Raw genomic sequence first — 25,959 nt, forward strand, 5'->3', positions numbered from 1 at the left:
ACGTTTGAACGATTTGGCTCGACGTTAGCTTAGCTTTCTGTTAGCTGATAGTTTGTTGTTTGTCTTTCCATGAAGAGGAGCTTGACGGAAAATCCGACTCGGGGATCGACGTCGCTCTCTTCACGAAATAAAAGCCCGATGCTGAGAAATACGGTGGCTGGTAAGACAACTGGTGACAAAGATTTGTGTGTGTGTCTGCTGTTGTGTGTGCGCTTCTTGTGTTTACAAACTTTGGAAAAACACAAACCGGAATATCGTTATCATTTGCAAGACACCAGACTTCCGCCTTCAGAGATTATGCTCGTCAGACATTCAGAATAAAGGCGGAGAATTTTATTATTAAAGTAATTTACTATAACTTGGTTTTTAATCGCCGCAGTCCAGGGTGGGCAGTATTTCTGATAAATGTATTAAAAGTACGTATTTGAAATACAAAATAGTATTTTGTAATTTGTATTTGATTGACCTGATAGAAATGGTTTCGTGTTTTCTATCAAAAATATTTTAGCGTTCTATTTTTGTATTTTAAAAATACTGAAAACGCTTTCCCCGAAACTGTCTGCGTGATGACGTGGCATAAATGCAAAGTGACGCATTTGGCAGCGCCGTTAACAGCGACAGCAGAGACTGAGTATCTTTGCTAACGGTAGTTTGCCCAGGCTTGTTCGAGCGGCATGACAATGGAGTATAAGGTGAGTGAAACGTGTGAGCTGGTATATATTTTTATCAAGTGTAGCAAAAAACAGTTTGTAACACTTGCCGTTATATTCGAGTGTTTCTGTATTTTTGGTAGGCATTAGCAAAGCTAGCTTACTTGGAACGTTAGCTTTTATAAACTTTCGTCAGCTGATTTTACACGGCCAAAAAGAGGAGAGCCATTTCAGAAATGTGGCATAATAACACTTCAGAATACCGCGAGAATGTGTAACTAGTAGTAAGTAAATACATAAATAAATAAATGTTAATTGTATTATTAATTTTAACATTGGCCTATTGTATCATTTGGAAATAGATGCTACAAAATCGTTTTCTTGCTTTTAGCTACTAGCAAGCAAAGAGGAGAAATGCATGTAACAAGGAGAGTAATGAGAGAGGAGGAGAGAGTGGCGGAAAAACAAGAAAAGGGGGTTGAGCTCAAGTAAGCATGCTTGCATGCTTAGAAAATTGCAGGTCACACAAAAAAATCAGAGTAGAGCGTAAACGGTGACAGTGGCTGTACGTTTTGTAGCCATTTCTTGTAAATCTTTAAATATTTTTAGGAAATGATACTCTACACACAGCTTGTTGCGCTTTCTACTGTACTTTCTGTTTTTAACTTGAGAAGAGGAGAGGTGTGGTAACCAAATCTGTGTTCCTCTCTAGCCATCTCACAAGATCTAAATAACTTCATGGAAAACAAAAGAAACCATTTTACTTTTTACTGTAATGATGTTTATTGATGTCAGATTTATAATGTATCTTGTTAAGCAGTGAAAAGCTGTTTCTCTCATGTTTGGCCGCTTGATCAGTCGAGTCAGTGTGCTTGTGAAGGAATAGATCAAGTAGACCTACATCGTGAATATCGAGTGGAGGTTTGTGAAATGATTTCATGCTCCCTTGGAAATGTGTTTTTAAAATACATAAATTCTTTCGTTTGTTTCTGACACATTGCTTGTTTGCTATATTTTGTAGTTTAATTTGAAACACTTACAATTTGTGTATTTTGTATCTTTGAATCTATTTTTGCCCATCTCTGACCATATTCATGGGAGGTTATGAGACAAAACAATGCTCTGGGTGGGCATAGACAGCACAATATAAAAAACATTATGGGAAACCCATCAAAGAAAGCCTGAGATGCAGGTTTTATTTTCATTAATTTTAATGTATTCTTTAACAAGTGTCTTTAACAATCAAATTATGTGTCAAAATATTTCCTCTGACCTGTATTTTACTCTCACACCGCTATTTAATTTGTAGCTGCGCAAAGGGAAAAATATTTGTTCCTGTTGACCTACATTATACAGTTTATGGCTATGTTTGAAGGCCTGTTTCTTACTATTTTCCCCCCATTCACAGCTACACATGACATGACAGTCTGAGGATAAAGTACAGGTCAGGATGAGTATATAATTCGTGCATCACAAATCAAAGTGTAGACAAGTTGTCTCAGAAGTCACTTTTTTTTTTTACAGTGTGGCTGACTTTTAAGGGCTTTTTAGTGTTTTTTTTTCTTTTCTTTGTCAGCTACATATTAAGTGATATTGGGGATAGAGAATAGGTCAAAAAGGTTTTTTTTTCTATATATAATGCAATTTTTGTCTCTTGGATAAAATTTTGTTTTGTCATGTTTGTCATGCTGACGCTTTTATTCTGAAGGATTATTTCTGGCTGTATGTTGTTGCTGCGGAGTAACACGTGACCTGTGTAGTTAGTAGCATCCTAATACTCCGTAGGAGGCTGTATCAAGGCATGTTACTGTTATTTTGTGGGGTTCGTTGTTAGTGGAGAGAAATCTGCTGCTGGTTTTTGATTTTAAGAGAGATCTCAAGGACTAAGAAATGGTAAGAGGAGGAGGCAACGCATGGCATGCTTAAAGGTGGGGTATGCGATTCTGGAGAAATCCAATACCATGACGAATACCATGATATAGAGCGAACAGTGAAACAGCAAGTGATATGGCCCGGTCCGAGCCACTTTGTTTGTTTTCCCCATTTACAGAGCCAGGGCTGTGTACAAACACCAGAGTTTTTTCAGCGCACGCACTGAACGGACAGCTAGCGGACCGTGACAAGATATTCGCTGAACTAAAAGACGTGTATAGGATTAAAATCGCATACCCCACCTTCAACAATAGCTAAAAGTTACAGTTTTGTTGAAGTGTTTAATTTATTTCACTGTAGTAAATAGGTTTGTATAGTGACATAAATTTTTTTTTTACTGTTACTATACTTGTGATAGCTTGATAATTTATGCAATGTGGCATAGATGTGGGCGGTGTCTTTTTAATACTAACTCTAGCAGTTGCCAAATTCACACATTTCAAAAACCTACACACAGGGGCTATAAAATGATGAGCTGCTCAAATTTTACTAGTCAGTAGAAAGAAGCAGGATCCAAATGCACCCACCAGAAAGATTTCTGACCAGCCACCAACCAAACTCTGTTAAGTTTTCTGAGTATTGGTAATTATTCAATCATATTTTCTGTCAATTTGTATCTCCCTACATTATGATCTGATGCCAGGTAGCCTATGTAATTCTGTTGGAGAATTCTGAATTACTTTCATGTTTTTATAATATATTTCAGTTAGTCACCTTACATAGAAGTTTATTTCCAGGTGAATACAGCACAGCAATCTAGTTATGTTTGGTGCCTGGCTCTGACCCTGTCACTCCCCATTGCATACACTTGCACAGAGAAAGAGTTTGGGGAGTGATGATAGCAGGTATCTCCCCTGGGACTAAAGCCATAGCCTGCAGGTGGATGCTGGGGTGCTTTTTTTGTCTTTTTGCCTAAAAACAATATTTGAATCAGCCTTAAAAACCTGTTTAATATATGTGCAGTTGTAGAGTGGAAATTCCTCCTTATGTTATCATTAACCTCCCGAATTTCTAGATTCCCTGATGAGTAGATATCCATTTAGTTTAGAATATGGACAGACAACCCCAGTAACATGTTTCAGATTTCAGAAAATTAGTGGAACAGTAGCATGGGGACAAAGCAGGACTTTGGCCTTTCCTAATGTCAGTCTTGATACATTTAGGCCACAGCTCCTTCACCACCACCACCCCCTCCTCCAACCTGTGGTAACCAGCCTTGTACAATCGGTTCTCCACTGTGCCCTGAACATGCTGCCATACCAATCAATTCTAAACAGAGCCTTCCAGTCCAAGAGACAAATCCTTCATCGGAAACTCTATATCATGCAGACGTAAGTGTCACATCCACAATCTGGAGTTCTGTTGGTGTGAGACCCCTAAAAGATCTTACTGTGAAATCTCCCAACATCCAGGATGCACCAGCTTCACCACTGCTCCCAGAGCAAAGTGGACCCGAGTCTCCACTGTCACAAGGACAAGAAGACAATCCCTCTGATAGTGAAGAGAAACACGGTCCAGTGCAGGAAACCGACCCTGCACCACAGGTATATTATTTTTAAGTAGATAGTCTTTTTCACTTTCCATATCACATAAAACATAAGAAATAAATAACTGTTATTTTCTTTCTGTCTCAAGATGACAGAGCAACAGGATGAAGCAGACATTCAGATGGACCAGATTTCAGAGGACCAATTGCCCTGAAGCACTTTAGTTACTTAAAAACAAAAAAATCTACATTACTTGAAAATGCTGTTCTGAACTGCGCTGACAGTGTAACATCACCCTCAGTCATCATTATCCTCATTACTTACAGCTGAATTTACTTTTTTCATTCAAATTCCAGCCATATACTTTATAGTGCCTTTTGAGAAACTCTGAACCAAACTGAGCTTAATAGTTATTTTATAAATTATAAGGCACTTGGTAAAAGCACTTTGAGTGTATATTGTTGCCACTATTTATTAAAGAGAAAATTTTAAAGACATAGGCAGGAACATGTTGTTGGAAATGTACAGAATGGAATTATGTGCATTACTAAATTGTGGAAGTAACCTTTTATTTATGGTATATTCCCTAAGCTTAGAGTACCTTATTCAAATGTACAATTACATTGCTTGGGATTTTTAAAATGATCTAATTTTATTGTGTTTATTTAAATGCACATTTGGACCAGTTTTTTTTTTTTGTCACTTTACAAAATGTCACCATAAATTAAACTCAAGCCTGCTTTGAATACTGTTTCTTTGCTTTACTGCTTCAAGGAAAACTTAAATACTTTGTTTTAGATTTTAAAGCATTAACAGTCTACAGCCCTGCTAGCAGCTCTGTGAAGCTGTACTTAGGCATAGCTGTGCTTTGAGCTAAATGCTAACATGCTGATGTTTACCATGTTCACCATCTCAGTTTAGCATGTTAACATTTTCAAATAAGTACTAAACATAAAGTACAGCAGAGACTGATGGGAATGTCATTAGTTTAGGTATAAATTAAAAATGTAACCTGATGATGGTGCTAAATGGAAAGTCGGGGGATCACTAAAGTTATTAAAATTCATCCTCTGGGCACCATGCATCTGTGTACCAAATTTCAGCAATCCATCCACTAGACAAGTATACTAACATTTGCTTATTAGCATAACTTATGTCTACACCATCATGTGATTATTGCAGGACGTCATGCAACTCCAGAGCTGATTCTTTATTTAGTCACCAGTTTATAGAAAGAAAGACATGACACAGCAAGATGGTACAGTCAAGAACATCCTTTTTATTCAATCAGGTGCTGCTCTTCTCAAACTGTGTTTTTCTTCTTATGGAAAAGAAACTGTAATTAACACATGCATTTCACCTAGAGCTCTGGGGGTGTTCTCACAAAGAAGTGGTGCTGCACTGAGGGTGTAGACAGAGGCGTAGAAGAGCTGGGAGTCAGGGGGCCTAGGGTGCTGCCTATTACACCAATAACCCATACACGCTTAAGAAGATAAAGAACAAAATAAACAACAGAACAAAGACACGGAGCAGTCCAGCATGAGGTGGTCGGAGGAGAAAATGGAGGGACTTCCCTGAATCCTCAAAAATCTGAGAGATCAGGTTCATGCTGGCCTTTTATCTATCTGGTTGGTGTTGTAAATGGCTAATACTGCTAACCCACCGTGAACAATAATACTTCACTTTAAAAGGTTGGTTTGAATGGATGTGGGATATGTCCTGGAAATACAACCCCCCTCTTTCAGCCTCGTGCAGGACAAGTCCGGTTATAAGGTGCTTGTAGCTTTCATTTACAGTCCAAGGCATCCTCAAAGAGTGCCTCAACGACAGCATACCCTGATAGCAAATATTTAAAGAAATCCAAATTAAAAGGAACCAAAAAAAAGGGTAGGGGGGATAAAACAAAGCCAAAAATAAATAGCTGAAACAAAAGAGCAAACTTATCCTAGTCAAAGCAGCCCTTTCCAACATCCCAAAGCAGTCCATCCAGCCCTCTCGACCCCATTAGTCTTCTCCGTAAACCTCTTCAACCTGAACCCCTGTCATCCCTTCCTAACCCACCCAAGGACACCCCCAAAAGCCCGTCAGCGTAATTTGTTCACTTACATTAGCTGTTGAATGGAGAAGCTGAAGAAGATGGGTATGGTAATACAATGTGAAGCATACAGACAAGAATAACATGTGAGCTAACTGCATTCTGCTCAGACAAAAGTTTTTCGTCAATTTTTTTTTTTCACCCTCCCAACAGCGGAGAGGGCAGGAGAGAGAGAGAGAGAGAGAGAGACGGAGAGTGACGGACACACAGTTACAGACTACTCCAGTGTCTAAGAGAAAACAGACATTGGAGACAGAGGGGAAGAAAAAAGCAAGAGCTGAACAAGAACAAGTTTTTTTGCCTTTTCAATTTTTTTGTCATCATTTATCAATAAAAAGTAAAGAACTAATTCACACCAGTTTCCTTTTGTACTATATATATGTATATGTATATATATATATGTATATGTATATATATATGTATATGTATATATATATGTATATATACACATATACACATATATATGTATATATACATATACACATATATATGTATATATACATATACACATATATGTGTATATATACACACACATATACACACACACATATATATATATATATATATATCTATACGGCTTTTGAAAAGGAAGAGAGGATATAGGGGAGGTACAATGGAGGGGATTCATTTCGAATGCCGAGGAGAAAAAAGTTGTCCCTGAATGCTGAATGGGCGACGACCTTTCGCCTTCCTTGCAGCACTCAGGGGCAACCTGTTACTTCGAGCCGTTTCGGGAAAAAAAAGGGCAATCTGGATTACAAAATGGAGTCTGTGAACAAAAGGCACTTTTAAGGGACAACCTTTAACTGCTGGGAAACTATACACTACAGCACAAGCACTATAAGAGTCATTTACAGAGGAGGGGGTGGAACAGGGGAGAGGCTCACCTTGCTGCCTGTTTCATAAATGGTCCAGACCTCATATTTTTATCTGATTTGAAGCTACTTTTTGCCCCTTTTCTGTGTGTGTTATCTGTGCAGGAGACAGAAGGTATAACCTAACACTCTTTCCATTGCATGAGGGTCTCAACACAACCTGCTGAATTTTATCCAGCTCGAGATTCAGAAACCTATCAAAATGGTCATGGGAATAAAATATTTCTGGGTGTGAAGCATCTCCCGCAGTACAGGGAGGAACTTGTCATGTATTTATGCTAATGTATGTGATAAAAATGAGTTAAATTGGGAGGGTTGTTTTGTTTTCTGCTGGTGAGTTTCAGGCAGTGCATGGGAAAGTTATTTATAGAGTTTTCTTAGGCTTGACAGTATAGGTTTGTTTTTTTTCTAAAGGTTGAACCAAAATGCCTTTTGTGTCACAACCTTAAGGAACAGGAACCTCTCCCCCACTCAATACAAATAGAAGATAAAAATAGAGAGAGGAATAATGCTGATTCCTAAATGGTCTGTTATTTTTGTTCATTACCATTCATTTACAATAGTTCTGAATGTACTTTATAGTGTTAAAGCACCAGTTTTCATCTGATGATAGAGAATTTTGTTTCTCAAGTTGTGTAGAATTTTTTTTCCTTCAGCCCTCCCACATTTTTATAAACAACTGATTACACATAAAACATTAAAAAAGAGACAAAGGAAATAAAAACAAATACCCCCAACTTACAAAGACTAGGATTTTTCATGGCCCTCTAGTTTAGAGTCCCGGAGCTTATGGACTTGAAACAAATACATTTTTTTTCTCTTTTCTCTTAGCTTTCTTAAAAATCTCTAACAGACAAACACAATGATCTACCCAATGCATTGCACGTGGCTCAATCGACACATATTTTCAATAATAATACTTTCCATCAAAAAACAAACACTTTTTTTCTTCAAACCTACTGTCGATTTTTGACATGTTAATCTAGGTATTATAATGCTGCGCTGCAGATGGCGATGGCGTGTGTCGTTTGATCCGTACTGGTAACAGTAAGATGATGTTACTGAAACGGGTTGTGGAGGTGGGGAGGGGGGTAAGAGTTCAGAAAATAACTAGACTGCCAACCAGCTCATGTAGTAAAAGTTAAAAAGGAGCATATATCATAAATATATATGTATAAGATCTCTCTCTCTCTCTCTATGTCTTTACAAAAAAAGTTTGCAGTCCTCTATAAAGATCTGTCCTCGGCCAATGGTTTCCACATGCACCAACGCTACCATTCCCTGTAGCTTTAGCTTATATGTGGGAAGAGAACCTGAAGTCAAGTTTATTACTAATTGCATGAAGGGAATACAGAGGCACTTTCATATATTGTTATAGTCTTGATATATGGTTTTAGTACATAGAGCTAATGTTACTAGAGAGGCTGAGAACAAGGCCTCAGCCCTGTTTACTATCCCTGCAAAACAGAACCAACAGCTAGGCAGTCCAGTTATTTTGTGAGGTCGGCTTTTGTTGGATTGTGTCATGATGGAAATAATACCAATAGCAATTTAAATGTGAACATTTACATAGAAAAAATATCTCAAATTAAAAAGACAAATCTTAAGTGAATGAAAAACCATTAACAAAGGCAGTTTGGAGAACCAAATATAAAGGCTTCCCTTTAATATTTTATGTCAGGTTGTTGGTGGTGTAATTGTATAATTTATAAATGTGTCTGTGTGTGTGTGTGTGTGTGTGTGTGTGTAGTCCTCTGGGTTTTCCTGTGACTGGACTAAGGGATACAAGGTGAAGCAATGCAAGGGATGCATGTGATGAGCTGCTGTTACTGTGCTGTCCATACATGAGAGATTTGAGAAACTGCTATTACTGTTTTGTTGAAATCTGTTTCGCTGAAATTTGAGCATGATACTTAACGTGCTACTGCAACCTAGAAAAAGTGTTATGACATGCAAGAGAAGGTTAAAACAATCCAAGTGAGACAAAACCAAAACCAAATCTGGCAAAAAAAAAAAAAAGGAAAACACCTACAAACAAAATGAAAGCTAATAATAGGAAGCTGATGCTGTGTGTGCATTACTGTAAATTAAATTCCATGTCTATGAATAATAACAAGATGATACTATGAGTGGTTGTGTGACAGACTATTCTGGAGAAGATGGTCTGTATGTGCTGTATGCAGTCGTGCGTGTTGTGTATGTGTGTATGTGCGCTGCGTGTTTCAGAGCCTAGACTTGAATGTTAGCACAGCCACATCCCTGCAGTAGCAGCCAGCCTCGACTCACTTCTCTAATCGCTCATCTGACCATCGATGTGCAATACTGTTCATCCCTTATTAAAAATTAATAGTGCATAGGTGAGGGGACGAAAGAGCACATGTAGAGTTAGTGTTATGACTGTCTGTCGTGTGTTCACTTTCTTGCACTCGCCTCATGGCTATCACTCTTCCCACAGTAGGACGCCCTGATACTTTGACAGGTAAACAAAGACCAGCCACTTAGTGCATATATGTCACACCATCGAATGGTGTCACCATGATTGGCCAATCAGAAATGAAAGAGGCTCAGGGCTGAGCGATTGAAGCGGCAGAGTGTGGACGCACGCAGGCATGTGGCTGTGGTTACGGTCTGGACCCCGGGCAGCACTGAGCTGCGGGTGGGGGGGTGGGGGTGTAGAGGTACGTGGAAAAATACACAGATATGGAGGTGTGCAATTTGGGTGGCAATCTTTTAAACTTGCACATCCGACTTCACCATTTACCACTACTTTTTTTGGATCTCCCAGCCAATGCATGGAGTTTCATTGTGGAGACAACAAAATAAAAGAAAAAGAAATCATAAAAAAAGAAACAACAATTGTATAATTGGTCATTTGTCAGGTTGCCATATTGTGTTTCCTTTCTGACATTTCGTGGTATGTGTGAGACAGTTCCTCATCTTCCTCTTCCTCCTCTTTGCATTCTGAGTCTGTCCACTTAATCTCATTGAAGCCTCCTGCATAAAGGGGGACGAACGTTCCTGTTCAAATTGTGTTGGATTTGGAGTCCTCTTGGGTTGGGGTGGGGTTTTTTAGGGATCTGTAGTAGTACTTTGAATAGTGTTGGCAAGAGAGAAAGACCTTTTAGTGTCAGCAGTCTGTTCTTAATCAGCGGTGATGTGTGTTTGTTTTTCAAATTTCCAATTTTCATGACACAATTTTAGCTCTTGATTCAGAGAGGCCTTGTCAGAGGAACCAGGACTGTGGAGAAGAAAAGAAATGACAAGTTATTGGTATGAATGAAGGAGGTAGAAGTGGTGGGGCATACAGTAACAGAGTATGAAAAGGTATGAAGTATGAACACAGAACAGCATCTTACACAGTGGACTTTAAAGCATGCTGTAAATCACTTGTTCCCCACCTTGGGGTCAAGACCCCCACAAAGGGTCACAAGAGAAATCTGAGGGTTCAAAAATATAATTCTGCAACACAAAATAATGTTCATTGTTTTCTGAAGTTCTTCCAAACTTTGCCCCTTTTCTAGCAAATTACTGGATAATTTTACCACTTCAGACCTCTAAAAACAAAATAAAAAATAAATGTAATGTGTGGTTGAACTGCTCACAACCAGGAGGCATATGCAAGCGGTTGCAAGTAGAGGTTGCTTTGTTTTACATGGTTTACAAACAAACAAACAAGTGTTGGGAACCACTTGTATAGGTTATCTTTCATCCACTAGGGGGCCACCTACTACTCCTTTTCTCCCTAACTTACAGTACTTGCTGAGCTCAGCTGTCCCATACAGTGTTGAAACAGTTACTACCTCAACTTCACCACTTGCTGTTTTTAAGAGGGCTGACTCTGGCGTTTTACTCATTAAAAACACTTGTGTTATTTCAGAGCTACAAATAGCATTAGGGAAGCAGTTTTTCTATCGGCCTGAATGGCTTTCCAATGAGCAAACAGGACTGTAACTGCTCTGTCATGCGTAACCAGTTTACATGTAAGAGGATCCTCCTAATATGTCTCTGCTCTGTGGGCCCGAGTGGTCTCAGACTACACTGTAAAGCTATTGAGGGCAGCTACTCCAGGTATCCAGTTTCTGAGTTTGATAAGAGGGCAGAGTGGCAGCTTTGGCACAGGCCGAGCTGTTCTGGCTGCCGCTGACATTCCACAGGCCTCAGCCCGTGGAAAGCAGCGAATCACCCCACCTTTAACAGCAAACTCTGTTGTCCCCCCATTCTAGCAACCCAGAGAGAGTTTTAACCCCCCTCAACCTCCATCTATCCTCCACCACCTCTGCCTCCCTCCTTCCTACCCATAATTCTTTGGTGTTTGTAGATAACTCCTCCTCCTGGCTCCGACTTCCCTTAACCCCCTTCTCTTTTCCTCTCCTCTCTCACTCCAGCTCTCCCAGTGTAATCCTTGGCAGTGGAAAGTGACCCCCTCTCTCTAACCCCCTTCAAGTCCAAGTTCAACTGCCTATGACATCATGTCTGGTTGCTGTGGGCAACCAGACAGCCGGGACGTGACTGTGGAGTGCAGCGAGCTTCGACTAACTCCCTCCCCCCCCCCCCCGTTTCTCTCAGTCCCTCCTACTTTTTTTCATACACATCCCCCTATCTCCCTCTCTCTTCCTGCATAGCTGAGGTCTCACCACCAGAGAGCTCCTCAGACCAGCTTTTCTCTGCTTCTTGTCCTGACAGCAGTCGGAAGGCTTTCTCCCTCTGTCTTGGCTAGTTGGCTAGCAGGCGGCGAGGCGGGCTGGCAGGGCCATCGTCTGAACCTCTCCATATGCCAGAGAACAGCAGGATAGGCAGAGACCTCTGTTACTCACACTGGCCGGGGTTGTTACTGACCTACTAGGCTCAGTTAACTGGGAGCAGTTGATACCAGTGCCCAGGTTCTCGCTGTGTGTGCCGTAAACCCGGCAGAAATGTTCAAAGTGGACATTTTTCAATAATGTTTGATAAGCAATAGCAGGAGATAATAAGCGTTCTGAACATATGTAAGCTGTTGTAAAAGCCCTGTTGTTTTTTAGGAGAGAAAATGAGGGGCAAGAGTTTTGGCACACAGTTGAAGTGTATGTGCATGTGTGTGCATATGCGCTCACACACATTTGGATAGTGTTTGGATGTCCCCTCAGTGCCAGGGCTACATCTGTGGGAGAGTGGTGCAGGTGGGGAGCTCGAAAATACTCGAGAGAGCAGCAGGAGGAGAGAGGGAGAGAGAAAGAAAGGGAGGGTGGGCTGCTGATGCATGAGGGGGGGGGGCAGAGCAGCCGAGCAGAGCTGTGCCGAGGAGGAATGCAGATTGTTTCCATGTGTGGGGAGGACAGGAGAGCCGAGTTGGCTGCAGGCAGGTGCGGTTAGCCCCTAATGAGAAAAGTTGTGTTGGTGATGGAGGAGGCCCAAGACACTGCAGCCCAGTGGCAGAGCGCAGCCAAAGCTGAAACCACAATGTAGTTCACTACTGGCCTCACACGCTGCACTAATACACACTGTGGGGCCAGGCAGAGATAAATCAACACTGCTGGAGCTGAAACTAACTGGCACTGCTTACATTCACTGTGGGGAAACTACTGTGGTACAGACACTGTAAACCAATACTGAAACTAAAGGCCTTGATACATGGGCAACACTTTGTGTCAATGTAGGTGGGCAGGTTTGAAAACAATTGATCGACAATATCTTGTCCGTGTGACATATATGCCCCCCTGGTCCATTATAACTTTCCTCTGCAAGCATTTTATAAGATGGCAGTGTGCAAGATGTAGACAAGTATAATGTCAACTCAAACAAACACATTTTCATCAGAGATTTTTTTAGTAAAAGAATTTTAATCATTTAACTTTAACTAAAAACATAGTACAGTTTGAAGTTTATTCTTGACCTTGGAAATAGTTTGACTAAACAATCCCAACTCAAGGTCCACTTGCTATCTTTTTCCAGGGCTTTCAACCATATCACAGTGTTCAGTTAACAGAGGGAGTTTGCTCAGTTTTCTGTTGACATGCAAGCTTTACACCTCCTCGTTATAGCAGCTACTGAGCTTGCATGTCAACGCATCCATCTCCATTAAAACTGAGCTAACCATATCCACTCATGAAGACTATGTGATGTGGTTGAAAGCTCTGGAAAAAGCTTGTAAGTGGACCTTGAGTTGAGATTGTTTTGTCAAAATAAGGGCCTGATTTAGCTAAATGATGCAGTAACAGTTATGAATGACAACAGAGGCAAAATATTCAAACTGTTGATCAACACTGGTGCAATGGTCTGAATCACTTCTGATCATTTCTGATTGGCCAATTATGGTGAGTGTAGCAGGGTGCCAATGCAAAGCCATTATCTGAGTACTGCCTCTGTATCACGGCCTTCGCTCTGAATGACCTGTCTCTTTAAACCTGAAGATGTCTACAATAATGGATCACTGTAAATATCATCTATATACAGCACTGTGCAGAGTCACGCTTGCAGAGGGTGATGAGGGACGAGGAAGAAAAAGACATAAAAAACAGAGGGGTGGTGGGGGGATGGGGGGATGGGTGGATGTTAATTAAATGAGGGAGGTTGGCGGGGTACCTGAGTCTGCTGGGGGATATTCAGAAAGTTGTCCCGTGTTCCGATGCCGACAAACCGGTTGGGAGCTGTGGAGCCTGGCGTGGAGTATGCTATAAACAGAGAGAGACAAGTGTGTACATGCTTTTACACACACACATACACACCGAGCTCATAGTAGTTTGATGCTCTCCTTATCATTATCTATATGTTTTAATATAATATTAACCTGCTAAGACTATGACTACAATTCACTGTCAAATGAATTACTAGGGAAAGACAGTAAGGGTCAGGGATACTGATGCCCTATTAGTCACATGGATTATTTACTCATTTTGTGGGCAGATCATTGTTATTTTTCTTCACCTAACCGTTTAATCTGTGGTTTACAAGGGGATTTAGAGTCTGTAATGATTAGCGGCAACATGAAGAAGCTATTTCCCTCAAATATGGCTGCGCTGTTAGTCACAGACACTCCTCAGCAGCCCCTGGCCTCAGTAATAAGCCACCGTAATCATAGAAAACCACTGAGGATTCACTGTGGACTTAATAATAGGTTGACCGATGGAGGAACTGTATTCACCATCAGTGGTAACCAGTGCTCCATTTACATTTAATAGGTTAAGGGGAGCATCTTGCTTACAAAGTGACACCATTCAGTGATGTCACAGGATCAAATTTAGGGCAGTTGTGCTCACTGGACTCCAACATGGCGGCTGAGTAGAACTTTTGCTGTGCATGACTTGATTGAGGTTGAGGGGATGGGGATGTGTGGGGGTGACAGTGATAGGGCTGGAAACTGATGCATGAGTGAGAGTGTACGTACGTACATATGCGTGTGTGTGTGTGTGTGTGTGTGTGTGTGTGTTTTTATGACTGTAATTACGATATCTTGAGAATCAGAGACAAAATTAGAGGGGGTAAAAAAAAAATAAAATAATACAGTGATAACAGTCACCGGAATGAGAAAAGAGATGGAAAGTACGATATTTATTTATATAGATGTTCATATAAATAAATAATAAAGTGACACGTTAATCTGAGAGAGTTGGAAGGGGGGAGGGGAGGAAAGGTTGATAGGACAGGAAGAGGAGAAAAAGTCAAAACAAAAGGAGGAGAAGGTGCCCCGGTTGCTCCGTCCAGTGCCCCCTCTTGGTGTGCCTCTCCCATGGCCCGACTCTCGCACTGCATCTGTCTGGGTGGAACCAACCAAAGCCTCACGGCTCCCTGATGACACTCCTCTCTCCCGCTCCCCCAGTATAGCACTAATTAGACAGGTTTGATTAGATTTTATCCTTCATGTTTAGAGAGATTGGGTTGTTCTTGTTATACTGTGATTTCCATGTTTTTTGTTGTTCTCAATTTTTTATTGTTGTGAGATTTGTGTGAAAGTGGCAAGGGGATTGGGTGGGTAAAGTGGGGCATGATGTTTTTTTGGAGTCCACGCCAACTGCCCTAATTTTGTTCCCTTAAAAAGAAAAAAGAGAGAAATAAAGGAAAAAAGAAACAAAGAAAGGAGGATATGAGACTATATCAAATAAAGAAAAGAAGAAGGCAAAAAAGAAATGAGAGAAGGGGGTAGATTGTATTGCCGCTGTCACAGACAGACATGCAAAGTCTGCGTTGATCAAAGGCTTGCGGCTACAGAGGCAACGTGCACAGGGCCCTGCTCTGCTCCCCCCAAACTACAAAACACATCAAAGAGATGGGAGAGAGACTACACTGCCTCTTGTGGTGCTTGCAGGAAACCGAACACCAGAGAGAGAGAAAAAGAGAGAATAAAAATATTTTTAGGAAAGAGAAAGGGTGGAGGAAGGAGGCTAAGGAGGTTTGCAAAGACATGAAGAGAGAAAAGAAGACTGAACTTCAGAGCAAGAGATACAGAAGAGCTTGAAAGAGGATCTCTGGTTTGGCAAAGGCGTGGCTTCTGCCTCGACAGAATTGGATCTTGCTAGTACAGTACAGTACAGTGGCGTACAGTCCATAAGGTGATGGATGAAATAGGAGTGAAGCTCCTGGGGCTGCTGAGTGTTTGACTGAACAGACTGCAACCTTACTGGAAGCAGACGGTCAGCTAAACTATGAAAAACTACAGCAGTAGCCATTGTAGAAGTCCCAGACCTGTGCTTTTTCAGTAGTTGTACTACAACATTACAGAAAAAAGCCAAAGTGTTGCTGCACTGCATATAAATACTGGGACTTGTATGATGATGATGTTATATGACATCTGTTCTAGCCTAACAAACTTGATGTATTATTGGAACAGAGAACAAATTAGCTGCCAGCTAAGAGCTAACCAACCTACTGGAGCCTAAAATCGGTTTAGACTGGCCTCTGTGAGAAGTGTGGGGAGACTGGGGCAGTAATGGGGGTTTATGGAGGGGAGTGGGAGTGGGGGGGTGACTTACACGGAGATGCGGGTGAGCTGAGTCCGCCGTCAGTGGGCGTGCTGATGATTTTAGAGTCGGGCATGGGGAGGGGCACAGGGCGCGCCACCGGGGGTGGCGGAGGCAGCAGGAAGGAGCCCGGCATTTTGCTCTGGCCACCTCCATTAGGCTGCAGACGGACCATACAGACAGGGTGAGCAGGACACACCCCGAGAATATACAGTGCACAGGGAGCCAGACATACACACACACGACATAAAGTCACACAGAGTCCCATGTAAGACACTCATATATAGACAAATGCCAACAGGATCCACACAAGTAGTCTTAAGTACATCAGACAAACTAAAAAACACACAACTTGGACACAGGGACAAGAGAGATCACCAAACTCACACAATTTTAAATTAAAACACACAAAAATATCAGACAGTCTGGCCAAAAATAGTGAGGTAAATAAGAAGTGGAAAAATGATGAACATTGTTAACACACAAGGGGGAAATAAAAATGGAGTTGTCCACAAGGAAAGTTATTATAGTGCAATGTAAGAATTTAAAAAAGAAGGGAAAATCAGCAATGAGAAGTGAGAAAAGGGTGTCTGTGTGTGCGAGTGTGTGTATTTGCATGTGCAATTTCATGATATATACTTTGTATTTAGTGTGTGAAGTAATGAGAACAAAGGACATGAAAAAGGGCTTAATAAATGGTTTCAAAGTTGCTCACGAGGCCAAGTTTACAGTAGAGGTTTACAGTACTACCAGAACCCTGCGCCTTAGTGTATGTGTGTCAAAATAATTGTGAAATGTCCCTTTACGGCCAGTTATCAGTCAACTGTATGCTGTGCCTATGTTTTGATGTTTGGAAACTAGCTTTCAGGATGAGTGAGTGTGAGCGTGAGTGTGAAGTTATTGGGGTTTTGAACGGGGCACCTCCCTTCACTGATGTTTCACTGAATTAGACCCATGACACCTCAAAAAGGCTCAACTGTGTCCCAGAAACACCTCCCTCTGTGCTCCACTTAGCTTCCGCAGTTAGTTTCCTCCTCATCCACAGCCACTCACTAGCTTCCACGGCTTCATCTGACACATGGTGCGTTTTAATAACTATTCTTCATTTCCCTTCGGCACTTGCACGTTTGTCATAGGGTGTTACTTTCACTTAAATGCTGTACAGCTAAATATTTACTTTATTATATATTACGTGATCTTCCACCATCCACCATTCCACCTATTATGCAGATTAAAATGATTACAGATCGCAATGCAGACTGGGGAAGATGTGCCACTTGAGGGAACATTGTTGAGAGTAAAGGACCTTTAATTAAAATGGCAGCAGGTCAATGAGGGCTTGTTAAATGACCACTGGAATGCACCAGGAGTCTTAAATGTCTACTTCAGTTTCCTTCCATGGACACCTAACTCTCCAAACAGTGCTAATCCAGATCTGTCTACACACCCTCTACCAGCCTCTCCCAAGTTTGCAGCCTTGCTTTCCTATAGTGAATCCACTGCCAGTTGCCTCGCCCAGGCCATACCTGCCCTATAACTTGTCTGCCTACATCAGCTTTTTTCTCCAGCTTTTTTTCTCCACCTGAACATAACTGTGGGAGAAGGTATTATATTATATGTTGAACCTATGATTAATCAAATGTGGTTTGGCTCCCTCCCCCTTAGTTTTTTCTTTTGTTTAAGCACATCTGGCTGCCTCCTCCTGTTGACGTGTTTGCCCTAAAACCATTAAACTCTTCCCTGGTGAAGCTGCCTCATTTCATAGAGATTGCTCTATTCCCAGGTCTAGGCTCACATGATCATGTCGCACCTGTACATCTAACAAATAAGATATGAAAATGATGGCGCAGTCATTCTGTATATACGGTAATTATGATGCTGATTTTCATTGTGCATCTTCTTCAGTAAATTCTGCAAAAATAAACTGACTTCTTATCAGTGTCGACTTGTCTTTTATGTCAGTTTGTACCGCAGACCATCCCACTATCCCCGCCGCTCGTTTTGCTGAACCCATAGACCACTTACCTGCGCGCTGGGCTGTCCTGTGCCGTCGGTGCACACAAACTGCACAAACTCCTTAAGCGGGTCCTGGTGGTGATGGTAGCGTATGGTGGGGTGGGTGAAGTATGGGCTGGACTGCTGGATGATAGAGGAGGAGGGGAAGTGCAGGGCTGAGGCTGAGGCACGGGGACTCCCTGAGGAGAAAAGGGGAAAGGAAACAGGAATGGGAAAGGAGAAGAGGAAGAGGAACGTGAAGAGAAGATTCCCAGAAGTGGGAAAAATACAATGAGGCTCAGGTCATACTATTCTTTTTCTACTAAAATACAGCACGTTAAGCATACATAACACTCTACACACTATGATATTCAGTACATTAACATGCAGACCTATGACAGTATAAGACATGCATATGTTTTAACTAAGCACCACCACAGTTGGCATCAAACACCAGGTTGCCGCTTAGGCCTATTGTTGTCATAACACAGAAAATAGCTGTGACATTCTCTTGTGGTTGACTGACTGAAGCTGTTTCTGCTTACAAATGACTGGCATTATCCCTGGCTATTGGGAAACATCTGGTCCCATTCATTTTATAAAATCAGCCCACTAGATTTCTCTGTACCTCTGGTAAGCCTGGCATCACTACACACACACACACACTTTCACAGTCCCATACACGCTAGAGTGTGTTACAGTATTTTCTGCCTTCTGCTCCCTCTCCATTTCACTCTCAAACACACACACATACACAAACCACTGGGGTATGACAGAGCCACACACACACTGGCTTTTTCCACTTTTGTTTTATTGCTTGTCAGTGATGTGTAATCAATCAGCAGCATATCCTTGCTGTGCGGTTCTGCCCAGTGGTTTGAAGCTTGAGAGAGAATCTCCCCTCCGCTCCCCACCGACCGCAAAACGCCTCCCGGAGACATTAGTCAGCCAGCCAGCCAGCAAACCACACACACACACACTAGCCTCCACTGTCTGTCTTCTGCTGAGATTCTATGGCTTTGGCAATTTGGCACACCAAACTAAAGAGGCAAGCTGCTAGGTGAGGGGAGTCTGGCGAACAAGCATCTGTGATTATGTCTGTCACCTACTATGTCTTGTGTATGCTGTACTCACAAAGTGGGTAAGTGCCTGTTCGTTCAAACTTTCAGTGTTTTGGTGTGCCGATCTTTTTGTGTCTGTGTTTTTGTGTGCACGTGCATTTTGTGCATCTGTGTCTGTATCTTGGCTTGCATGTATTTTTGTAGTCTGTATGAATGTGTTGCTATGTCTGTTGCAGCTTTCATGTGTCTTTGTACGTATATTGGTGTGTGTAATCACTGTCACAATGGCGGACTCTCCAGACTAGTATAATCGGACAACAGTCAGTCAATCTGGCAGCTCTCCACATCAGTCCGGAGCCAAAAACAGGACATAAACCATCCAGTCCTTACCCCTGAACACCCACACAGACCTATACAACAAAAGCTAACAGCTCCAGTCCATCCAAGGCAAGCCATGATTGCTAACTGCTTCTTCACCCTCTCTGTCTACCCCCATTTCTCGTTTCATCCCTCTCTCCTTCCCTCCCTCCCATCATCCTCCAGTCTCTTTATAGAACCAAGGCCTCCGAGGGACATTCTATTTGGATGGCAGCCATTTTAGAACAGAGTCCTCCACAAGAGTGTAAATTTACACATGCGCGCATGTGTGTATATCTGTGTGTACGTGCACAAATTCACCCATACACAATCTCTAAACACTGTCTCATTACGTCCTCTCTATTACATGAAACCTCTTAGCTAACAGTCCACACACACATTTTGGAGAGTGTGAGAAGTTAGTTGGGGAACAAAGAAACCTGAGCCAGTCCCTCACACCTCTTCAACTCACGCACAAAACAGAGGAGCAAATTTTAGAAATCAGTTCAATTGCAAAATTCAATCTGGTGCTTTGGATTCTCCAGAGTGCTTAGGACTGCTCTGTGCAGATAAACAACATGACTTAATGGTGCGACATCCACCCTGGACTATATTTTCTAAATATACTGTGGGGAGCTCCGCAAGTAAAATTCAATACGTTTCATCATGGAGGGCAATGAGTCCAAATGACCTTTACATGGTAGGTCTGGTTTGGCTGTGGACCAAACCATCCCTTTGAGAGACAAATGGAATGAGAGGCAGAGATAGAGAGAGGAGGACATATTTATTCCTTTGAAAAGTGAGACCAGCCTACAGGGATTTGTTGGCAAACTTGAGATCCTGGAGACTTTGGGAATTCTTTGACTGGAGATGGAGAAACCATGTTGGTTATCCTATAGGACCGAAAAGCTCTTATGAGGACAACTTGCCCTTAGTGCCTCTAATGAAACAAGACCTTGAAAACACTGGATGTTACTTTTGTTACTTCAAGAATTTTATACACTACAGTCTACATCTGTGCAACTGCATGGGTTCAAATACTGTATCAATCCCTGTTACTTCTTCCTACTCCTTTTCAAATCTGTATTTGCTCTATACTCTTAAGAAAATCTAAATAAGAAAAACCTACCAAACACGCGCAAACATACATTTTGTAGCACAAACATACAACTGAGATGGTGTGTCTGAATGTAAAAAACAAAACAAAAACAGACACAAAAAGAAGCACTGGTTGGCTCTAATAACTGACAGGTGGCAAAGCAAGACCCCTGATTAAGATGTACTGGTCCTTTGTTATCTTCTTCTTACCTATACAATAAAGAATTTTTATATTTTCTCTTCAAACTTCTGTCTTGGAGATTTTTTCCTTGGTAGCTGTTCTGACTAAACAGAGGTAGATATTTCCAAGATTTCTGATCGTATGCACTGTACATATAAGTGGTTTTATTACAACATCAATTAAACTATTAAATGTGGTAATAGCTCCATTTGGTACATAAAAACACCCAATCAAGTTCATTATATGAGAATAAACAGCTTAGTTCAGTTTAAATACAAGAAATGACTTGTAAAAACATTACAATGGATGCATGAAGCAGTAAGATATGAGGCAAATCAGTCACAAAGGCATGGATGCAGTAATGGTACCATGCAATGACAATATTAAAACACACAGCCACAAAGATGGTGGTAAAAATGGATGGATGGAGAGAGACTGAAAGAGAGAGAGAGAAATTTATGCCAAGCCATGATGATAGCAATAACACTGAACAGGTGAAACTCTGCGGGCATATTGCTTCTCAGCAGTTGCAACTGTAGGATTTTAAAGTTTTGTTTTGCTTTCTTAGCAAGTACATTTGGAATTTTCATTATTTTCAGGCACACGATTGTAGAATTTATTTTGTTTGTTTCCAGAGGAGTTTGGGGGTGTAAATATGGCAATCGGGGGTCAAGTTTGACACTCCCTTTCCTTCTCTCTCTTTTTCAGATTATAAAAGGGAGGTTGGGGGTTGTTGGGTTCATGGCAGGGCTCTCACCTGGTCTCACTCCTGCCAGCACAGGCAGCGGGTGGTGTGTGAACGCCATGCGGGGGGACCTCGTCTGGGAAGTCAGGGCGTTGAAATCAAACTTCCCCGGCTTCTTAAGTGAACCAGGCGAGGACAGTCCTGGCGAAAAAAAAATGGGATCAACAAAAAAAAGTGGGGGGAAGAGGGAGGAAAAGAGAGAGGTGGTTTTAATCAACAAAATGTTGCTTATTGAATTGGCAACGCAAAAAAAAAAAAAAAAAAATCAATTTGATTTTTCTTTAAGGGGACTTGAACAATCATGATTTTCTGATTAGATTGTTTAATTTCCTCATTGGTTGATGGCAGTGCATTGCTCCCTGTCCTTTTGGCTGTTGGCCATTCACTCCCATTAGTTTCAAAGAGTCAATCAGAGGACTCTTAGGTTGTAACAACTCATTCAGAGATATACTGTAGGAGTTCCAACTCCCAGCTTTATAGTCATATAATATGGGCTGAGCAATAGTTCAAAGCGTAAGTGCATGTCTTCAAAGGAAAAAGGGGGGAAATAGCTAAAGCCAATCTGAATCTGGTCTTTGTTTTAGAGCTAAAGCACATCTGTAGCTATAACATCTACTGTGCCACTGTATGTTTTTCTGTCTCATCTCTTTCTCTCTGTTTCTCTCTCTCTTTCAGGTGCCAACTCCAGGCTTTCTCTGTGTATGAGCATGGCCACCATACAGCCACAGTCAGCTAGTTGTGGTCTGGCTTCAGCGAAGCTCACAGGCTGGCTGCACGAGAAGAAGGCTTCATTCAGAAATAGCACACACTGTACAGTATGGACACGGCAGCTGCTGAGTGCGAAAGACAAGCAGACGGACAGAGAGAGGAGACAGAGGGAGAGAGAGAGAGAGAGAAAGAGAGGCGAGAAGAACGTGGGAGACATGAAAATATGCGAGGGAGCAAGGGAGCGAGAGAGCAAAGCAGAACCTGTGAAAAATGCAGCAGTGTCTTGTTTTTCAATGCGTTGCTCTGAAGACATGTATGAAATTGAAATGTCATAAGATGTTAAATATGGTTATTATCTCTCGCTCACACACTCACTCACACGCTCGCTGACTGAACACACTCGAAAGCACAAGTACACGTCCAATAACGAAAACAAAGACCCTTACAACACCGCCACATTTAACTGATGAAACAATAGACACATTTCTTTTCCATGAAGTTTTCTTATAATCTCTCTAACAAGTGAGTGATAATGTTCTCTTTTTAAACTTTTTTTAGACTGTTGTTTTGTAGTCTATTTCTGTGGCCCCTCCGCATCAAACAAGGCATTAAATACGATTCCTCCTCAGTTCTCCAGCTGGAGACGTGTGAAAGTCTATGGGAGTGTGGAGGCGTGTAAAACCTTCCCTCCCTGTGTGAAAGAGTTAAGTCTCAAGCAGGTGGGAGTGAATATGTGTGAACCATTTATGTCTTTAGCAGACATATATTTCTTTTTTTTCTTCCCCCACTGTAGCAGCAGTCTGGGGGCGTATTGTACTGTCAGACAGATTCCAAGCTTGAAGACAACCCCAATCCCACTTCTGACACCAATAGTTAACAGTGATTGCTATGACACTGTCACACTGGTGGGAGCAAACTGGAAATTAAGAGCAGTCTGCAGAGACTTAAACAAGGAAAGGCACTGGAGGGGAGAGCTGGGAAAGACTGAGATTTGGAAGAAAGTGTAAAAACCAGAACCTTATAGATTAAACAGTTATGGTTTCAGAGAGGTAGTTATGTGCTTTTATTGTGGAAGTATAAAATTAATCTGAAGTATAGAAATCAGAGCCAGGAAACACAGAGAAGATCAGATGAAGATTGACATCTGTATATATAGAAAGTTATAGCACTGTCACTATCACCAAGGGAATGTGAAAGACAATATTTCTGCACTTCAGAGACTGTGCAATGGTCTGATCTGGTTTGTGTGTCTATGTGCCACAACTGCACTGTTTCCTCTCTTGGCAAGCCTTAGTATTTCACTGGCAACCAATCAAGCGCTCCCATGATGACCCTTCTGTCTCTTTGCACTAACAGGCCTGCCACCAGATGCGCCTCTGAAGCACACATAGACGCACACACACACACACACACACACACACACACACACAGTTGGAAAAGATAGGAGATAGTGGTTTAAACAAGTGGAAAGGAAAGTCAGGGAATTCTCCTCTCTCCAGTGATTTAAACCACATATGTAAGTCCAGCCGTATCCCTCTACGGACCTGTAACATTTAACGCAAAGCACCAAGAAAGGCCCCCACCACCACAAGTCTCTGGTGTCTCAGGAAAATTTCACAATCATTTGGAACTAATATGAAATCATGGTTGTTTCGTTTGCCTCCACTAACCTCCCCCACCCCTCTGCTAGCCCCTGTGGAGCAGATGTCTCCAGCATCCTCACGGATCCCAAGGCTACACACACACAGAAACACCATCTGGGTCCATGCTTCAGCTGTGCATGTGTTTGTGTCTGTGTGATATGTGTGTACAAATCTGTCGTGTATTTCTGAATGTAACAGTGTTTGTGTGATTTATATGTATGAATGCATCTTCATACATCTGTGTGTGTTGCTGGATGTGTGTGTTCTGTTGGTTATGGAGGGAGTCGGGGGGAGTAGATGGTGCCGTGGACAGACGGTGAGGCGCACCTGTGTGTTTTCTATATTTTTAGAAGCCCCTTGGTTTGTTTGTGTGTGTGCTTGCTTGTTTACATACCCCCCCACCTGGACAGGAATTCCCACATGAGCTTTGCCTGTGGCAGGTGGGATCCTTTGAAAAATTGGATACACACCGTACCAAAATCACAGATTCTCTCCTTGCTCCATCCTTGCTCTCCCATACCTCAATCTCTCCTTTTTGCCTTGGTTTCTCTTGAGTGTGAACCATGTTTTGTGCTAGCTACTGTTAAAAACTATTCCCAAACCCACACAAAATTAAAAAATAAATAAAAAACAGCTGATAATTACAAAAGCTTTTGGCTTTCTAACTTTACACTTGGATTTTGTAAATTAATTGGGTAAAGGGTCCAGAGTTGCATGCTATTCTACACCTCTATTTGCCAAACTCTTTAGGAGGTGTACAAAGCTGTGTGTGGTGTACTTTGGAGAGTAAATAGGGTGGTACACATACACAGAGACCAAGAGTGAGTGAGAGAGAGGGGAAAAAGATGGGAGGTGAGGCTCTGGTGTGCTAAGGCGTACAGCAGCCTCTGTTGTGGCTCTGATGAGCAGCCTCTTAATTACATTTACAGCTAAGTGGAGCAGGAGCAGGAGAGCAGCCGCTGAGGCTCGAGTGAGAGTAGATTGGGGCAAAACCTAACCAGGGCTCTTGGCTCCTCTAGTTCGCATCCTGATAACCCTTCTCTCTCATTAGCTATCACCATCTGAGTACACCAAAGTCTTCTTCTCTCCTCTCTTCCCTTTCTCACCTCCCACTTTTCCTATCCACTTGACTGCTTTCTGCTTCTCTCTCCTCCTTTTCTCCTCTGACATGTTTTCTCTCTCCCCAGTGTCCCTCCTGCTGTACACATTTTCAATTAGACAGAAGGGAGACAGGGATAGAGGGTTGAGGGGAGAGCTAGGGAGCAGGAGGAAGGGTTTTACACCTCTGATCCACAGACGGTAAGCGTCTTAATGAGGGATTTGAAGCAAGGGAGGGATGGAGCGACAGAGGGATGGAGGCAAGGCGGGCACCTGAACACCTGCAGGGGAGGGGAGCATGATAACATGTGTGTTTCAATGTGTGAACGTCTGCATTTGAAGGGGGTTGTAAGTGTATAAGTCATCGTGTGTGTGTGTGGGGTCTGTGTATGTACAATATATGTATGTCCATGTGTGTGCATATGAGTGAGTCACTGTGCATGTGAGGCACATGCACAGTGGCAATGGGCAAATTATGTGAGTATGCCTGCTGGTGTTGTCAGTGTTAGCCTAGTGACATCTGTCAATTGCTGTCAAGTGCTGCTGGGAGGACTGACATGACTTCAGAGAGGTAAAGCCAGGGATCTTCGGTGAGCCACATGTAGCCTCGTGTTTCACACAGAAAGTAAAGCCTGAACTTAATTCTTGGCAATCCTGCTACTGTACGTCACAGGAAATGTAATGTTAATAAATTTGAATTTGATCAGCAGCAATGAAATCAATCTGATAACAGCTAAACATTACAGAAATGATTACACAAATACTGTAGTCCCATATTTGGGTACACTACCCTTTTGATACAACTCACATATAAACACACACACACACACACATACAGTATATTGTATATATATATATATATATATATATATATATATATATACACACACACACACACACACACACACACACACACACACTGAGCTACATAATGGCTGATAAATAGCAAATATATATGAGTGTAATCAATGTTGTTCTAACCATGGTAAGGAAACTGCACGCCATCGTTTTCATGTTTTATCTTCCTCTCCTGCACACTCGCCAAATGGTGCTGCACTGAAAGTGGAGAAGGGTATTGTTAACAATGAGATATGGGACGAGTGA

The 25,959-nt window shown here is 41.9% G+C and overlaps 2 protein-coding genes across 22 annotated transcripts in view; one reads left to right on the forward strand and one right to left on the reverse strand.

Annotated features, from left to right (window-relative positions):
• The first annotated feature begins 22 nt into the window (after positions 1-22).
• LOC122872889 (wiskott-Aldrich syndrome protein family member 3-like) lies at positions 23-4,815 on the forward strand. 2 transcript variants are annotated; one of them, XR_006377324.1, is made up of 4 exons: positions 23-160; positions 3,746-3,913; positions 3,995-4,126; positions 4,218-4,815. XR_006377324.1 is itself a non-coding variant. In XM_044188977.1 (4 exons), the coding sequence occupies exons 1-4, from the start codon at positions 675-677 to the stop codon at positions 4,281-4,283; spliced, it is 384 nt and encodes a 127-aa protein (XP_044044912.1). In that variant the 5' UTR covers positions 555-674; the 3' UTR covers positions 4,284-4,815. The 2 variants fall into 2 exon arrangements, 1 of the variants encoding a protein (XP_044044912.1); XM_044188977.1 differs by lacking the exon at positions 23-160 and adding an exon at positions 555-692.
• A 513-nt stretch (positions 4,816-5,328) lies between these two features.
• The window catches only part of LOC122872884 (nuclear factor 1 X-type-like), a 110,780-nt gene continuing 90,149 nt past the window's right edge, over positions 5,329-25,959 (reverse strand). For 6 of the 20 annotated variants that reach the window (XM_044188951.1, XM_044188952.1, XM_044188953.1 and 3 more), the window contains 6 exons: positions 25,837-25,911; positions 21,419-21,547; positions 17,995-18,164; positions 15,982-16,129; positions 13,598-13,686; positions 5,329-10,277 (listed from right to left, as the gene is read on the reverse strand). In XM_044188951.1, coding sequence (XP_044044886.1) covers positions 10,263-10,277; positions 13,598-13,686; positions 15,982-16,129; positions 17,995-18,164; positions 21,419-21,547; positions 25,837-25,911 — 626 coding nt within the window. In that variant the 3' untranslated portion in view covers positions 5,329-10,262. The remainder of the gene's footprint in view (positions 10,278-13,597; positions 13,687-15,981; positions 16,130-17,994; positions 18,165-21,418; positions 21,548-25,836; positions 25,912-25,959) is intronic. The other 14 variants (XM_044188962.1, XM_044188965.1, XM_044188966.1 and 11 more) reach the window with 9 other exon arrangements.

The sequence above is a fragment of the Siniperca chuatsi genome, linkage group LG3 (genome assembly GCF_020085105.1).
Source record: "Siniperca chuatsi isolate FFG_IHB_CAS linkage group LG3, ASM2008510v1, whole genome shotgun sequence".
Classification (NCBI taxonomy): domain Eukaryota; kingdom Metazoa; phylum Chordata; class Actinopteri; order Centrarchiformes; family Sinipercidae; genus Siniperca; species Siniperca chuatsi.

Excerpts from the sequence above, each read along its gene's own strand:
- LOC122872889 (XM_044188977.1), top strand. Across the intron at positions 3,914-3,994 it reads AAACTCTATATCATGCAGAC|GATGCACCAGCTTCACCACT; the intron begins GTAAGTGTCACA and ends CCCAACATCCAG. Across the intron at positions 4,127-4,217 it reads AAACCGACCCTGCACCACAG|ATGACAGAGCAACAGGATGA; the intron begins GTATATTATTTT and ends TTCTGTCTCAAG.